Source organism: Chrysemys picta, chromosome 14 (assembly GCF_011386835.1).
Source record: "Chrysemys picta bellii isolate R12L10 chromosome 14, ASM1138683v2, whole genome shotgun sequence".
Lineage (NCBI taxonomy): Eukaryota > Metazoa > Chordata > Testudines > Emydidae > Chrysemys > Chrysemys picta.
In genome coordinates this window covers 25,730,476-25,749,356 of record NC_088804.1, presented here as the reverse complement: position 1 = coordinate 25,749,356, position 18,881 = coordinate 25,730,476, and the positions used below count along the sequence as shown (strand labels likewise).

Sequence of the window (18,881 nt, the reverse complement as noted above, 5' to 3'; positions counted from 1 at the left end):
TCGTCATTTGACCAAGTAATTAAAAGTGGGGGTTGGTAGCACTGTCTACAGTTAAGGTTGTCCGAATCTTCCCATTATAAGACTGTGTGTTCAGTTGCTCATAACTTTGCCAAACCTTTGCCAAATTTTGCAGGTTGTTGTCTGTCTCTGGCTGAACTGTTTTTGAAAAAATTCAGACAGAATGGTTCAATGGTGTCTGAGAATAAGGCTTAGGAAAAATATGTCTCTCTAGGCTTTGCAGCAGGGACTTGAAATATGGCAGAGGAGTGTGGTCTTTGTGTCAAGGATGTGCCTTTTACTGTCCCATGAAAATCTGCCCAGACTTGGTCAAGTTGTAAATCTTTGAGGAAAAATCACTGTTTGCACATACTCAGGAGTGACTAGCTAGAGCTTTGCAGCTGAAAACTCAGAAGATTCCATCCACACTGAGCTTGCTGCAGCTTGGAACTGAGTGGGACCTTCTCTGCAATTGCAGCTCCAACCTGTGCTGGAGTCAGAATGGAAGGCAAGGAGATTCTCTCCTGTGTTCTCATTACCCCCCTGCTGATACCCAGGCAGTATGAAGAAGGAAGTTGCCTGATTCAAATTTAGAGGGGACAAGAGCTCGACCATGGTATGAGGAGAGTAGATTGAGACAAGGAGCCAGAGTGGGGGAGACACTCACAACTAGGACTGGAGGCGGGGGCTAGAGGGACCTGGAACTGACTGGGCCAGGAGATTGGGATTCAGGGCCAGCTCTACCATTTATGTCCCCCCAAGCAAAAAAAAAAAGCTGCCCGAACTGCTGAAGGGGGTGGGGGGGGGAAGCTGCACGGACTGTGCCGCCCCAAGGCACGTGCTTCCTCCGCTGGTGCCTGGAGCCAGCCCTGCTGGGGTTGATTAGAAAAGGAGACTGGTACTGAGATCAGGACCCAAGGGAGGAGACTGGAACCAGTAGTCATATGGTAGGGAAAGGCAGAGGAATTAATTTGTTACAGTTGGAAAGTATGTAGTAATGAGGCAGGAGATTGCAGGAAGATAAAGGACGGTCTCCTGGTTAAGGCAGTTGAATGCTGCCCTGTAGAATTGGATTCTCTGCTTCTGACACAGAGTTCCTATGTAATGCTAGTCAAGTCACTGAAACCAAACTTTTTGCATGTGTTCCCTATTTTCTGGATGCCTGATTTGAAACCCTGGGGTCTGATTTGCAGAAGTGCTGAGTACTCACAGCTGCAATTTAGTTCAGTGGAGCTGTCCTTGAACATATAAAATGCTGTATAATGCTAAGAACTCTGAAAAATCAGGTACTAGATGTATTAAATTGGATACCTAACAGTAGTGGATACTTTTAACCTTAAATCTCTGTATGCCTTAGTTCCCCATCTGTGGAATGGAGATAATATCACCCTCGCATTTCACAGAGGTCTTGTGAAAATAAATTAATAGTTGTAAAGAACTCAAATGCTGTAGTGACATTCACCATAGAAAAACCCATGAAGCAATTATTAATTCTGTATTCAGAGCAGGCTTTAAGTAATATGCAGTAAATAAGGCTTAGGGCCATACATTGAACATTGAGGATGAAACAAAATATTGAATAGCTGCTCATGAAGTGAGCACCGACACATCTTTGTACTGAATGAGGCAGGGGTCCTGTGTAGAAAAAATAGTGGATGATCATGTAAGTAAAGACTGTACCATGCATATGCAGCAGGGGGCCAAATTAAGGTTGCTTGGGCAATCTTAATTCTGGCATTTAACTTTTGAGTGCTTGACATTATAACCTTGTAATGTTCTTTTAACGTTTGACAGTTCCTTTCTTCATAAATCAATCCTACAACACTCAGATTTTGGTACTTATAATATGAAAATCCTTAGCAATGAAAAAAAGTTATTGATCAAAAATGTAAATAGGGCCTAGACCTTTAAACTGCATGTATGCAGAATTTGTACATGCAGTTGCTATGAATGTACACAGTTATGTTAATTTCATGGACAAGTTAGACATCTAAGTGGCCACTTCTGTGCACAACTACTAAATATGCATTGATGGTAAAAGCTCTCTGCAAATAATGCATATGTATTTTCATTTCTCTAATGGCATGAGTACAGCGCTAAAAAATCTGGCCTCAGAAATATTTCAGAGGGATACTTTTATCTCTGATGTGACTCCATTGAATTCACTGGAGTTAAACCTAGGATGATTTACATCCAAGACACTAAGCCACCCCTTGACCAGAATTGAGAGAATCCTATTTGAACCGGCAAGGTTTTGATAAAAGGTTAGTCACATATTGAGAGGTGACACAGATGCTACCAGTATATCTGTTCTGACACATGTATTTTTGGCTATAAAACAATTCTTTTAGCCTCTGTGAAGTAAAAAATGAGAGAGCACCTATCTGAGGAGAATAGCAAAATGAAAATCAGTAGAGCTTGAGATCTCCCCTATCTTTTAACTCAATATTTGATAGACCCAGAGGAATAACAGCAGACTAGACAAAACAAGGCACTGTGACCAAAAATAGGTCACCGAATGAATCGTGGAGTTTTCAGAAATGTGGAACAAGTGCCTGTGCTTCTCTGGAGACTTGTTGCTTCCTCTGTGATTCAGCAGTTTACTTAGTCTGGTTTATAAAAATAAAAAATGTATTTTTTACAATGAAAAGATGACTTTCTCTTTTTACTCCACAAAAAAGTAAATATGTCAGTTGTTATGCCTTGTTTCATGGCTGACATCTTACACTGTGGGAATATCCCCTAACAATCTGGAATGTATTCATTCCTGTAGGGTTCATACCTAACCATGCTAGAGGTAAGTTTGAACAGCTCACTTGGACAGGTGAATTTTTTCCTGCCCCAGTAGCTCCTAGGGAGTTATTAAACATCCCAGATCTTATAGTGAAGATTCATTTTTATACCACTGGAACCATTTAACCTTGAACAGGGAAATTTATTATTTTAAAAATTAAGGAATTATCAAAGGAAGTAGATGGATATTAGATGAAAATTACTTTTATGTTGTTACATATATACACCTCTACCCCTATATAACGCGACCCAATATAACACGAATTCGGATATAACGCAGTAAAGCAGTGCTCCGGGGGGTGGGGCTGCGCACTCTGGCGGATCAAAGCAAGTTCGACATAACGCCGTTTCACCTATAACACGGTAAGATTTTTTGGCTCCCAAGGACAGCGTTATATCTGGGTAGAGGTGTACCACTGTAGCATATATGGGGCTGCACCACAAAATATGTTCTCTCCCACAAAAGGCTTACATTCTAAAACCTAGATTTTTCAGCTATGCCAATATCTTCTGTGCTCAGCCAAGGGGATACAAAGCTGGCAGTTATGACTCTGTTTCTAGAGCCAGTTCTATGTCAGCCTCAACAGGTTGCATGATTTTGGGCCTTTAAATATCCTGGTATTTAAAGAAAACTATTTTACACTTTACAGTTTTCTTTCTCCTTGTGTTTTTAATTGTTTTTTATGTTAATTCTGTGTATTTTATTTTTCAATGTCAGTGGCAACAACTCCTCTGTTTTGCACTATGGACATGCTGGAGCCCCAAATGACAAGACTGTTGAAGATGGAGACCTGTGGTAAGTTAAAGGATTGCTTAGTGTTGTTTCTTAGACAGCTTTAAAAAGAAACAATCTCAGCACTGTATTTGAGTGCCTTTAATCTTAACTTGAGCAGTAAAAAGATGACCACCTACGGATTAGGGTCCACATTTTTAGAAGTGGTGTACAACTTTGGGAGACCTGGCTTTTTAGGTGCCAAACTTGACCTGTTTTTTTTTTCTCTTCGGAGGTTTTGGTCACCTGTGTCTCCAATTGGGGGGTGGATGGGAAGGAAGGACCCAGATTTCAAATACTTAGTTTCATGGGTAATTAGGTCCAGGGTTTTGATTGAGTGTATTATAGAAATAAAGGCCAATTGGAAAATCTAGATCCAGGTTTGTATTTGTAACTTCAAAGGAGGTGCTTGAATCTGGGGTTTTAGTTCAGGTCCACATCTATTATTGTTTGTGGTTGCTAGTTAAATAATTCAGTTAAATTTTAACATCGACTTGATCTCTACAATGTGGCACATGTCTGCATACTTTAGTGATGACATTGCAGATGAAACTGTGCAAATATAATCATTGTTGGGTTAAAGTGATGTAAAATCATGTCTGTGAGCGTATAAAAAGTAGACGATGTGGTGCATGATATAACAAAAGGCAGCTTTTGAATTTTTCCTCTCAAGATCTAAGTCAAGGGGTCACGTTCACAAAGAGAAGTCTACCTATAATTAACTCTAGGTGAGTTAATAGTAGACATTAGAGATCGAAAACATCTACTAGATTATCTAGTCCATTTCCGTACTATTACAGGATTGCGCCCTATAGCATATTCAAAAGACATTTGTTTGCGAAGGTGTAGATAGTATATTAATAAACTCAGAAGCTATTATGGAATAGAATTGAATCATAGACGCACAAATATGCCTCTTTGGCTAATGTCACAGGTGCTTCTGCAGATGCAGCAGATTGAACTAGGTAGGTAATGTCTTTATTAACAGGGTATAAACATTTTTAAATAATTTTTGTATAGTAGTATGTTGTCTGTTATTCTTGTCTGGTGTGAATAGTCTACTGAAAGCCATCCAATGTTCTACTCTATTGTTCTGGTTTGTCACCATTTATTACTGCTCTATTGTTCTGGTTTGTCACCATTTTGTATTAGAGTATATAGAGAAGTTTATCATAGTATAGTGGCTAATTGGATTAAGTAAGATATATGAACATGATACAGTAGTGGCTAATAAATTATATCAAGATTTTCCAAATGTCAGCGTGCAGCATTCAGGTAATCCATAAAGTGGTTACTGAAGGAAGAAGAAGTGTTAACATAATGTATTATGATGTCATGGATTTATAATTTAACCAAAAGTGTTTTTAAAGAGGGTGGGAAATGTTATTAGGTGACTTCTTAGGCCAATGTTATTAATACAAGTCCACTTATTTATGGGGGGAGGGCTAGCTCAGTGGTTTGAGCATTGGCCTGCTAAACCCAGGGTTGAGAGTTCAATCCTTGAGGGGGCCACTTAGGGATCTGGGTCAAAAATCTGTCTGGGGATTGGTCCTGCTTTGAACAGGGGGTTGGACTAGATGACCTCCTGAGGTCCCTTCCAATCATGATATTCTATGATTCTATGATCTAAAGCCGCCTCCGCAGGTTCCGCCAGTTGCGGCTCCCACTGGCCACGGTTCGCCGTCCCAGGCCAATGGGGGCTGCGGGAAGTGGCGCGGGCTGAGGGATGTGCTGGCCGCCGCTTCCTGCAGCCCTGGAGCGGTGAACCGTGGCCAGTGGGAGCTGCGACTGGCGGAACCTGTGGAGGCAGCAGGTAAACAAACCGACCCGGCCCGCCAGGGTGCTTACCCTGGCGAGCCGCGTGCCAAAGGTTGCCGATCCCTGACCTAAAGCCTTGACTGTCCTCTGTGGCTGTGTGCTGGACTGCAAAAAGACCTTCGTAAGGCCTGACCTAAAAGTCCATTGAAATCTGTGGAAAGACTTCTATACATTTCAGTGGACTTTGGATCAGCTTCCTAGTGAACAAAAGTCCAAGGGGGAGATTTTCAAAAGTGTCTGAGGGATTTATGAGCTTCAGAGCTACTGACTTTCAGTGAAACTTAGGATCCTAAGTGCCTGTCACTTTTTAAAGTGAGACTTAGGCACTTTTGCAAATGTTACCCCATATCACAGTTGGCATCCTTTATAGCAGACTCAACAAAGAGAACAAGGATTAGTATGGATCTTCAATTATCCTCTCACCAGAGTGATTCTGATAAGTCTTTGTCTTGACTAGATAAAGTTGGTTAAGTTTAGGTTGGGCTTAGCTACTATATGCTAGCTAAGCCTAGCTTCAAATGAACCTTTTTCTTAATGTAGATGTAGGGTACCGTCTTTAGCTCAGTTTTAACTGGTCATGTTGTCACGTAGACAGAAGGCTGGGCTGCAACTTGACTAGTTAAATCTAGCTACAAGAAGGAAAAAGGTCAAAGTTTTTATATCAGGCTTTCCTAGTATATGTTAACCATTTTTCATTGTCCAAACAAAGCCCAAAGGAGTGTTGAGACTTACTGATGGCCCAATGATTGTGGTCTTGTTCTACTGCTGCTCATGTTGTACCTGCTATGTGACTAGAGGATATCAATCCCCAGTGCTGGCAGGCTGTGCTTTTGTTATCTCTGTACTTAATGTGGAAAAGAACAACAGAACACTATCATAGAAATCTGATCTTTTTCATAATCACGGTATGAAATTTAACACAATTTTGTAAAAGTATTTTTAAATACTCGCTCTCTCTCTCTTGAGCAGTTTTGTAGGCAGCACTTTTTAAAATCTTGAGCTACCTTGCTGTAGTACAGTACAGCTTATTAGAGCAACAGGAAACTTCAGAGTCTTCTTCTCTGGATATTCTATCAAATTTCTAAGTTTTCATCTTGAAATACTCGTTTGTTTAGGTGTTAATGAGCAACTAATTTAGCAACAGCTCTAATTTTCTCATGGCCTGGCACATTGAAAATGCTATATAGTCCAATCGTGAAAATCCTATATATATTGTTGCATGTAAATATCTTTATTTTAACATACCTATAAGTTCTGATATTTGACTCCCCATAAAAAATTTTAATGGCTGCTGGGAGCCCTCTGTTGGAAAAGATTGGGAAATCCTACAGCACAACTCACAAAGTTAAGAAAAAAAATTAGATCTCTCTGTCTGGTTAGATGAAGGCAGAAGTGGTGAAAGATTATTTCTGCTTCTGCCAGCATATTGATACATAACTTGTTAAATTAATCATACAGGATCTGAAGTGAGACTTTGGTAGGAATACAATGATTTCTATGAAATATTCTTCAATTGATTTTAAAAGGTTTTTTTCCTAGTTTTTTTTTTTTCAGTTGATACAAGTGGAATTCTGGATATGTTACAAATATTACATATTAAACAGTACATTGCAATAAATATGCAAGTCCGTAAACCATCTGGATACTGAAAAACCTGAATTTGGAAGAAATAATTAAGTGCCTGCTCTGTTTCTTAAATCTGTTACATCATCAGTATTACCTCTAAGGAAATCACAAGCAAAGTTGTTTGTGGTGTAACTTTTTTCTACAGAACATCCCTGTTACTCCTCTTAGTACTCTTCCTTTCCAAAATGTTGCCAATTTAGAATCCCCTGATTTACAATACCAAGTTATGAAAATTCATCTACCTTTAATGTGTTTGTGGGTTCTGTAAGAAATCAATGCAGAATTGATGCAGACCTCCAATAATGCACCAGAATCCATCAGTATGACGGGTCTGTGCTAGATCTCCATGCAAGACAAGGGCCATTGTAGTAGAGGCACCTACTGAGCACTCCCTTATGGCCAAGTGTGGAGTTTCTGTGGCCTGCCTCAGTTTCCCCCCTTAATGAGGTTTCTTAAAGAGCCTGGTCAAGGAGAAGCCAAATACTCTGCTTTACAGCCATATATCTCGCTTTCATAAAGCCTTCTGAAAGGAACATTTATATGTTGGTTCAAAGGCTTTTACCTCACAGTCTAGATAAAACTTGAAAGTCCCCTAGAGTTTCTAGATTCCAGCACCAGCTCCTTCTGCTGTAAGGCCTTAAGCTTCTCCGTTGCGGGCTCTGCCGTCATTCCCATGTTTGTTCAGGGTCTCTCGTAGGCCTTCGTGCCTGAAGAGCTTTTTCCTAGTTCATGTTCCCTGGGAGCTCCCCTCCTCTGGATCTTTCTTTCTCCTCAGGAGCCCTTGTCTAACTGAGGCCCTTATCTTTTTATCATGCCCAGGTACCTTAACTGCCTCCCAGTTACTCAGTGAGTTAACTAATCCCAGGTGAACCTGAGTTGCCTCATTACCTCTTGTGAAGCCTGTCAGAGGTAGGCTGGGCCTTTGACCGCTTCAGAGGGCCAGCTACCCTCTGAAGAGCTGTAAAAAGGATTCCTGAATCTCTAATAGTGTGCAGGCCTATGTTTTTAGGTGTATCAAAGCTCTCAAGCACAGTAGCAGCCTAGAATAAAGCATATGAAGTGTCATACACATAAATCAATGCACTGTATTAGGAAAATCTATATACTTTATAGACCAATGCACAATTCATTTATAACCCAATACATTTAATTAACTATAAATATCACTATTAAAATAAACCAGTGTTCCATATACAAGTTAAGATGTTTTAAATTAACATCCACATAGTGAACAAGTAAATCAATAAAAAGCTGTTTTCATAAAACAAATATATATTATTCATGCAGGCAAAAAGGTCATGCAAATGAACCCGTACGCTCACTACACATGTTGATCAGAAGCCTACATGCAGTAGTTTCATTTGAAATTTACATTTAAACAAAATCTTTATACCTGAAAATATTATCAAATTGATGTATTACAAATGCAGCCTGCTCTGATAACATAAGTCAAGTAAAACCAAAACACTGGTTTTCTTCAGTTATCTTAAACCCATAACAGCATGGATAGAAAATGAGTTTAAGGCTGAAATTTGCTACGTTATGCCAAGGTATTGCAGCATGTATTTTGTCATAAGATAATCACTATTCCTGGAGCCATGCTGTAGCTGTAATGTTTCAAGTTAAAGAGGGGAGACATTAGGGCTAGAAAGACTGAGAGCCCACCACTCTGTACAAGGATGACATACTGCCAGTTCTCCGGTGTCTTCTGACCCAGTCCTACCAATGCTGTCATGTGGGACACAGAGTCACAGGACAGTTATGGGATGAGGGGGAGGCTGGCAATAGAAAGAAGACTAGGGTGTAGTGGAGGGGGAGAGGGGAGGGATGCTTTGAGGGCAGCAAGGGGACATTTGTAAAGCAATGGAGTGTCAATGTGGGGAAATGACATTCTTTTGGTTTGGAGCTATCTGTCCCTTGAGCATAGGGCAGTTGAACTGGATGGAGTCTGACTCCTACTTTGCCTTCTGGGAGCATCAGGCAAGATGTCAGTTTCCCACATTGGGCTCCTCTCCCCCTTCATTGTCCTCAAAACACCCCCTCTCCATTCTACCCTAGGAAGTAGATAGACATCTGGCTCCACAACTGTGTAGCATGGGAACAGTCCCAGATGGTAACTTGACCTTGACAAACCCTGCTGATGCTAACTCTATAATATGTACTTTTATATTTTGACTCTGAGATGTATCCAGTAGAATAATTTGAGTTCATTATATTCAGTTTGCTAGGTAGGTGCTTAGTAAAGTACAACATATTTTTTGTTGATTACTGTTACTGCCAGATTGCTGAGGGAATTTTATAAATTAATTGATTTATTGAAATTGATCAGCAGGGTTCCTGTAACCTTTGATAATTAGGAAATTATGCCTATAATCCTAACACAAAGACTTCATATGTGAAATCCAAATTTAAATGTTTTAAATGCTTGAAAATACATTTGAACCCAGATGCCACAAAAAGAGAATATGGCTGCTGTTGCTGGACACTGTTTTATGTCTGTATTTTAAGGTGCATGTTTCTGTCTTTTTATTGTTGTTGATAGATGTGCCCCAAAGAAAATTTCACATTTAGTAAGTTAGCTATTTTTGGCAGCCTTAAGCATCTGATAACATTTTTAGGATTGGTTTATGTATTCTTGCTTGCAGACTACTAAAGATAATCACAGAGTCTACTTAATTGCTTTATTTAAAAAAAAAATTTTGGAGGTATCCCTGTAGTAGTTCACACTATTAACACAGAAGTGATCTTTATTCTTAGTGGTATGATCTCCCCCCCCATGTGCATTTGTAATGCATGCACTTTGATAAATAGAATCCTGTGAATCTGTTATATACACTTAACTCACAGTGAAGTCAGTTGGGAGTTTTCTGTGCATGAAGTCTGCAAGACTGGGCCCGATTGTAGAAAAGACGACTGAAGAGAAATGCATAGTGGATTCTAGCCAGCCCTAAAGCAAATCCAAGGATGTAATTCATTAGGGGGACTCAAATGAAGTCATAAATAATGAGAGCCCAGCATGAACCACTTATGAACTGCAGCAGACCTGTGAGAGAGAATGTTAACCTTGTATTCACTCTGGAGCTATATATTATTTATACAATAAAATTAACTGTAAAAGTTTAAATAGGAGGATGTTGGAGTTTCAGGTGATATTTTTGCTTTTATTTTACCATTTTTTAATATGTTCAGCTCTTCACTGATTTCAATGAAAGTATTAGAAAGTGCTACAATATCTTTTGTAAAGAGAGCTACTGTCCCATAACACCCCTTCGCTGCCATCATTGAGCTAGTACATGCACACAGCGATGTCAGTAAATTAATCATAGCTTTATTTAGTAACTTAAATTCTAAAACCTGAGTGCTATAGACAAGTTTTATTCGAATAACTGTTTTTATCATAAGAATTGCAGCATAAAAATGTAGTCTTAATACAGTCCGAATAAATCATAATTTAACTGTCTATTTCAGGCATTTTAGGTATACCCATCACTCTATCACCAAGCATCAATTATTTATGTAGGCAAATTGTAGTAGATAGTGGGAATGGAAAGCTATCTAGTGTGCAGAAGATAAATTATTGGAATAATTTAAATCTTCAGCAAGAAATACTTTATTTTATTCAGATTTATTTTAGTTAATGCCACATCTCTAGTTTAAAGTATTAGCGTAATATTGGCACAGCGGGCACGAAAATTAATTTATAAATTGTCTCTTGGGGGAAAAAAAGTCCTGCCATAGAAAGAAATTTATCTACCTGATGTTGTTAGCAATGTATTGTTAATCTCCAGAATAAAGGTGAAACATCCATGCAAGTGTAAACATCTTTGTGTAGTATGTTAGTATATAATGACATCTTCCTCTTGTATTATAATATTGAATTTCAATTTGTTTCTTTCTGTTTGGCATAACTAAGAATCTGCAATTTAAGGGGATTCAAGATGCACATTTGTTTGTTTTTCATAGTTTCACTATTAAAAGTGTCTACCCTGTTTTAACCACTGGTCCTCCCACCAACTGCCATTCCAGAAGTTGCTGGTTTTGCTCATCACTCAGAATCTCTGCACTGAATTGGCAGTATAAAAGAAGAGAACAGACAGATAAAGCAGGATGAATAGAATGAATAGAAAAAATAATATATTTTGAGCAATTAAATGCATCTACATAAATGCATAGAAAAGATACATGGGACACTTTTCAGGACACTTGTATTTGATAATGATTATTCAAGACATATGAGGAATATGGCAGAAACGAGGTTACTTCTTGTAAGAGGCTATCAACCCAATATGAGTGTTTGTACATTCAGTCTGAGCCCCTCTAAAACAGAACAGATAATCTATAATTGCTTAGTTATCATATTTCCTTCTTTGATCTAAGAGCATAATATTGGTTTTTAATATTAAAAGCAATGCCATAATGCCTTAAATTCTGGATTTATTGAATTTGAAATACCTCAGAATAGTCTCCATAACTAAATTATTTTTATTATAATGTGTTGAAAATCACACACTATTTATTTGTGGGAATGAGGAGAAAACTCTCTCACACTTTCTCTCTCTTCATTACACTGGGGCTTTTCATGAGCACCAAACAGCTAACATTTATTTCTTTAGTATAAAATATTAAAAAAAAATATAAAAGCGTTTGTTTAAAATCTTCATCTATTAAAGTATCAGATGAACTTTTAAAACAGATATATTAAACAAAAGAATAGGTAAAATTGTTTGTCATGTATTTTTAATTCTGTTTTAGAAAAACTGCTGCTTTTTATTGTTAGTGCTGCAACACTTAACACCAAACACTGCTCACCAAAAATGATTTTGTCCAGATGGGGGCAATGTTGCATTAAAAAGTGAGAACTGAGTCCAATCTTTTTGTATGAAAAAATACAGTTTTCCCCAAGACTGCTTTAATTGTCTGATATTAAAACAGCTTATTTTATGATAGCTATTTTATTCTTCTATATTTATTTTTTAAAAATTAAGGCCTGCAAATATCCCAAGACATTAACATATCAACTGTAAAACCTGAGCTGTTTGATATGGCTAAGCTAAGTATTTTCACTTGGCTTTGTGTGTTTTTATGGATTTTGAGGTTCAGTGCACTAATGATTTACAAAACTGATAGACTTTTTAAATTTTTTAATCTGATGCAGTTTGGAAACATTTTGTTAATTTCTCTGTTACTGTTGTGTTTCATAGAAGTAATGTAAGGAATTAAATTGGTAACTATTTTTTTAATGGTAGACTGCAGAAGCAACAGGCTGTCCATTTCTTAAAAAATCATCCTTAAATTTTATTCAGTCATCTGCAGTTAGTTTACATTTTTAGTAAAAATTAGTTAATTTCTTTCTTGTGGTATATGCATGGTTAATTTTATGTTAATTCACAAAATCTGAACTTGATTAAAAGTAGAAAAATGTATTTAGTAAGCCTTTTATTGAATTTATTTCCTTCTCTAATTGAACACATTTTCTGTTCATACTGGATAATCCACATTCCAAGTTTGAATTCTGCTTGAAATGTACAAGCATTCTAAACCAAAGCAAAGGTCAATAGCAACTATGTGCTTTTTATTGTAAAAACATTTCAGTTTTCATTTAAGTGCTGTATTTTAGTCTTTTAATTTAACTTTCTCCTTAGAAAACCATGTTAATTTATTTCTCCTTTTTTATCACATTCAGAAAATTAGTTTTATTTTCTAGATTTTTATGGACTCTTAGATTTTGTTTGGTACTCTGTAAGTAAGACTGGAGTGTTGCTTTGCATATCGTCGGCCTGGTGTCATTGGGAGTTTGGTTGAATAAGATCAGCAGGACTAGGTCTCATGTTTTACTGAATGACAGTTGAATTTAATATTTCCTATTTTAAAATATATTATTTAGCATAATAAGAAATAACACCCACAAAAATCAAGTGACTTTCTGTATTATAATCACATATAGACAAATCATGTTTGAAATATTCTCTCAAAAAGATTAGTGCTTATATGGCATTTCAGTAGAAAATCTGCTTCCTAAAGCCCTCTCTCTTTTCTTGGTATCAGAAGTTAACTCACAGTAGCCTTGGAGTGCATAGACACAGAAGAATACAATGCAGGGGCAAATTCATTCTGGCTCTTAAACAGGTGCACGGTTCAGAGGAAGAGTACAGGGAGTCTCCAGCCCATCCCTTGGATGCCCTGCATAAAGACCATGGATAAGTCCAGTCCCAGTCTCTACACTCAGGGCAGTTGAGGGACTGCTTCAACTCTGTTACCCAGGAGCAGTCATCACCCAAAAGGTGCAGTAGCAGGTATGCAGCCTCTGTGCACCTGGGAGCTCCAGAAGGCTTTCTCCCTGAGGCATGCTTTCCAAGGCCAGATGACTTCCAGTGCTCCCTCTAAAGGGATACAATTCTACACTGCCCCTAAATGGCACCATTGAGCCGTTCAAAGGCAAGAATGTTTCCCAATTGCAGTGGCGTATTATCCTCTTGAGGTGCTGCCATGAAGAATAGACCTTGTTTCCCAACAGATAAAAATGTGCTTTCCTGTCACTGGCAATACACTCGTGGCTCATGAACATTCAGGCACTGCTGTTCTAAATTACTGCCTACTGTCTTGATTGCTGCACATTTGGCTTGCACATTTGGCCCTGTAAGTAGGAAGACTGGCAACTCTTGGCTTTGTCTTCTTACAGCATGTATAGTATTGTGAAGTGTCTGAATAATGGATTAATTTGGAAAATGACAGGGTTAAGTAACTCTAAGGTTGCCTGCTTCAAAGCCAAGAAAAATCATGAGATGTTTCTGAAATGAAGTATTGCTTTGTTCACTGTCTGATGCTGACTCAGTTTTATCCATGACAAAAGTGGGAAGCACTGACCTTTTACATATATGAGAGCTTGAGAGTATTTACAGTAAAATCAACAAAGGTCTGACATTTCACCTATTTCTCTAAGCTCCAATATTTGTTTAGCGCACACAATCTTTGGTGCTGAAAGTTAAGCATCTAAATGGAAATTTTAGCACCTAAATAACTGTGGGCTGACTTTAAAGGTACTGAATGGGCACAGCTCAGCAGGAGCTGTGGGTGTCCAGTACCTCTGGAAATAGTTGCATTTATTAGGCGTCTGTTATAAAATTAGATGTAAAACTTTGGTTCCTGTGTATAACTGTATGTGAATCATTTACTTTGTGCTGGCATTCTCTAGCCTTCACCTCACCAGGTCAGAACCAATGGGGTGTTCCCTCCCTGAGCGTGATGGAGAGGCAGCCAGCTGCAAACAATTTACAGGGTTGCACTCTTTTTCATCTGCCTTCTGCTGCTGTGACATTCTCACCCTTGCCTCTGCAAAAAGAAAGGTGTTACAATGATGCTTCCAAATCTTCTGTTTTGAGATGGAGGTCTCAAGCAGATGACAAGCTAGAGTTGCAACCACTCTTAGTAAAGCACAAAGGGCAAGGCAGGCCTGATTTTTCCTTCAGGAGAGAACTGCTTCTGTTAAAGATCTTCATAGCTATAGCCTATTGAGCAGTACCAGAGGCAGAAAACACACGGATTCAGCAAACTGGTAGACTTGTAAGGGAGGTAATCTCCTCCAGGAAAGGTTTCAGAGTAGCAGCCGTGTTAGTCTGTATCCGCAAAAAGAAGAACAGGAGGACTTGTGGCACCTTAGAGACTAACAAATTTATTAGAGCATAAGCTTTCGTGGACTACAGCCCACTTGCATCCGAAGAAGTGGGCTGTAGTCCACGAAAGCTTATTCTCTAATAAATTTGTTAGTCTCTAAGGTGCCACAAGTCCTCCTGTTCTTCTCCTCCAGGAACTTTCCCTAAAATTTTCCTGACCTCGTGAATATTCTCAATAGCAGAGATGCTGGAATAGAACACTGACACTCTTCTTCTGCAGCTTCCAGTGCAGCCACTGTTGCCTCAGTCCCTCTTGCCCAGCAACCCCAAGCACTTAGAGACTCTAGCAGTAACTCCCTGCTCTTTATTTGGGCCATTGCACTCCTTGTATTGAGCTGGCCATCTCCCTGCAAAAACTCAGTGAGTCATGGAGAATGAAAAGGCTTTCTCAGAAGGGGAGACTGGCTTCCATAGCAGATGGCAGCTGTGCACAAGCTAACCAAGGTGCCTTTGGCTGCATCTATACTGAGAAAGTTAGGACTCATGATTTGCCACCAGTACAAAGCTTCCCCAATGGTAGCGCAGCGGGCTTTACCAGAGTGTCAAGACTTGTTTTTTTTTTTTTTTTATTGCTGCTTTTTATTTTCTGATATTTTCACAAAAGGCAAACATTTAAAACAAGGCAAAACCCAAGTGCAATCTCTCTGACCCTTGTGTGAAGGGAATTAGAAAGTGTATATAGGCTGTTACCAGAGCAGAGGGGTATTTGTTGAAGCAGCTTTTAGCATCCAACTGAATGAGGTTTAGAATTCATGCCCCATGAGATGAACAGGGCTTAACTTCCAAAATTCATATTTAATTCCAATGAATATGGAAGAAAGAGGGAGGTCCTATGCTGCTGCTGTCTTTGGAGACTGTTTTCTTCCATGCCAGGATGATGGAAAGGGCAGATTGCTCCAGCAGCTTAGAAGCTTTGCATTGTGCCCATTTCTACAAATCTCTCTGTACCCATCAAGTGCTGCTGCCCCTGCTCCAGTGAGTCCACACCTTCTCCACTCCTGTGAAAGGGAACCCCACTCCTAAACAGTTTAGGAACTGTGTCCCCGGGGAAGCTGTTTGCCAGTCAGAGCTCCGTAGCTCTCCTGCACGCCTCCCAATGTCCTTATAAAAAAAATACTGAGACCCCTTCCACAGCCAGCTGCCCTTGTACCCTGTCACCTATTTCCTCAGTGGACCATACAGTCTTCTCTCCTGCAAGGTCTTAAGTAGCCAGAAAGTTCTGCATGCCTCACTTTATGCATGCCATGCTTTAACTTTGTACAGACTGTAAAGCTCCATGGTGTGAGAGATCCTCCATCACCACCACCGAGTTGTGGCAGGCTGGCAAAGCTATCTGAGGCTTGGACAGTCTCTCACTGCTTCCTTTGAAGGGCAGCAGCATGGGAACCAGCGCGGGAAATTGATTGAACTCTCTCATCTGGTGAAAACACAAAGCAACCAGACAAAGAGGAAGACAGCAGGTGGAGAAGTACAAGAGTGCACGGTGGCAGCATTTTGTGAATATATGTAGCACAAGTAGATTTATGTGACAAAGGTTAATTATGCAGCCATTTTCTGGATACATAACTGCATTCCCTGTATAGACCATGGACCTAGTCACTATTGAATTGACCTGCTTTGAACAACCAGTTTAGAAGTGAAAGGCTCAATATTCCATTACCAGTGTTCAATCGAATATCCTTCACCCCATGTTCTGACCTACTTGAATCATGCAAAGGGAACAGAAAGACTGGCCACATCTCCACTGTTAGAGAGCCCTCACTGTGTGTAAAGATAGTAAGTAGGTGGATCCTGCACCACACTAAAGAAGAGATCTGACTTTAATTTTGACCAAACACAGAAAGTAAATCTATAAAGTAAGGTGGCAGTTTGACATAACATTAGAAAGAGATGGTTCTTTCATTTAACAAATAATCTCATGCAGTGACTTTATGCCTATATATGGAGAAAATAAACCTGGCCATTTACACCTCATATTTTACAAATTTAAACTGATAAGTAAAGTGCACTGGGATCCTTCAGTATTGAAGACTCTTAATCAGTGTTAACAAACCACAAATATTTTTCTAGATTTTTAAAGCCAAAAATATAACTCTAAAGTTACCTTTTACCATACAGTGTGCTATGAAAGTAATAGAACCACATCCTGTTCATCTTATTCACCCAGTAGTCCCAATGTGATTCTGATGGGTAGGGTGAGGAGGATCTGGCCCATAGTAACAGGTATTCCTTTCAAAAGCATGTGAATGACTTGGATGCCTAAAATTCCATTGAACATCAATGGACTTAGGTGTTTTTGAAATTATTTCCAAGGTCCCTAAATTATTTTAAATATTAGCATGGAACCTAACCTATGTAGTAAATGGAGAGTGCAGATTAGTGCTTAGCAACTGAACCTAGGACCTTCCAAACTTCCACTGAATAACTGAAAGGTTTCATATAAGAGAGGAATATCTATTAGTTCCTTTCTGCATTTATTTCTAACACAATCACAAGATTATGGAATAAGCCACATGCTGTGCCACTTTTGCTCTTTTATGTTCAAAGTAATTTTAAATTGTGAGATCAGGCTTTTTGCCTGTGAAAAAAGAAGTGAAATGTAGAATCATAGAATATCAGGGTTGGAAGGGACCTCAGGAGGTCATCTAGTCCACCCCCCTGCTCAAAGCAGGACCAATCCCCAACTAAATCCCCAAATGGCCCCCTCAAGGATTGAACTCACAACCCTGGGTTTAGCAGGCCAATGCTCAAACCACTGAGTAGTTAGTGATTTTTGAAGGTTACTGCTAGAACAGATGTAAAAGGCAGCCTACCTTTTGTTTGACCTTATTGGCTAACATTACACTGCTGATACATAGCAATTCAGTCTGTCAGTAAAGCACCTGAAAGGTTATCTGCTTTTTCTCATACTTTGCATTGTCCAGCTTTAGTTAATAATGTTTACAGTATTTTGCAATGTGTGGGAAGGAAAATTATAAAGTACATGCATGTGGACTAGAACCACAAGGAAGGGAAAATGGGAAAGTGATGCTAGTAATTTTGTTGGTTGGCTATTCTTCCATGGTTAGACAATTCTGAGGAAAAAATGTCGAAAATATATCTTCATGTTGCAGAAAATGAGCAGTGAACAAGATACATAGATAATAGAAATATACTGTGTATATTTTTCTTCAGTGAAGAATCACAATTTTTTAGGGACTTGTAGCATGCAATATATGTAGTGTTCCACATTTTCAGTTTTTACTGATTTTTCACTGGTAAATTACTGTTTTTTTAAATTATTATTATAAAAGGGGTTCAGCTTTTACTGATTTACACCTGTTTATCAATCCACTCAGTATTGTTTGGGGTATTATTTTTTTAAACACTATAGCTTTACCTGATGTGTCCTGCAACTCTGAAACTGAAGCAGTTCCACAGTGGAAAACACAAAATTCATACTCAGTGGAGGTCGGAAAATCAAACAATGTTAATATCACAAGGAGACACTGCCCGCCTATTTCTTTGTGTCCGTTTAGTAGTGGGAGCGCTGAACTTAAACAATCAATCTTCCACAGATAAAGATATGTAGGGTGCCCTCTTCACCTGGTTACCTCCTTTAGGGCCACTCTCCTTACTGGTTTGGATGGGCAGGCCTGGGTTCTTCTGGATCCCCCCACAGCCAGTTCTGCCCTTTCTGTAGCTGGTTCCAGACTACCCCCAAAATTGCTTCTGTCCCTTCCAGGACTCCCAGGATAGAGCATCTCACTCCCCATTGGTCAGGCTAGCTCTTCTTAACAGGCTTCTCCTTGTTGATCATTTGATTCTGTTTCAGAGTAGCAGCCGTGTTAGTCTGTATCCGCAAAAAGAAGAACAGGAGGACTTGTGGCACCTTAGAGACTAACAAATAATTTGTTAGTCTCTAAGGTGCCACAAGTCCTCCTGTTCTTCTTCATTTGATTCTGCACCCTCCTCTGAGCAGGCATGCCTGCAATCCTTCCCCAAACCCACAGAGGCCTCTGTTCTACATAGTGTCTCTCCTCTCTCCCTCTGGGTTGCCTAGCAGACTCTGTCTGAGTCTACCCTTGGCTCCCCCTCCCTATCAGGGACAGTGTGCCTCTGCCTGAACTACAAGCACACACAGCCCCAGGAACCTAGGTAAGGTCCTTGCGGGTTACAGATAGATAAGGTAAAAAGCATGGGGCAAAAATGCAAATCTGTGCCTG

The 18,881-nt window shown here is 39.3% G+C and overlaps 1 protein-coding gene across 1 annotated transcript in view; it reads left to right on the top strand.

Annotated features, from left to right (window-relative positions):
- PEPD (peptidase D) overlaps positions 1–18,881 on the top strand; it is a 222,121-nt gene that overhangs the window by 148,949 nt on the left and 54,291 nt on the right. Inside the window, exon 11 of the mRNA XM_005289912.4 lies at positions 3,509–3,586. Within this exon, the coding sequence (XP_005289969.1) occupies positions 3,509–3,586 (78 nt within the window). The remainder of the gene's footprint in view (positions 1–3,508; positions 3,587–18,881) is intronic.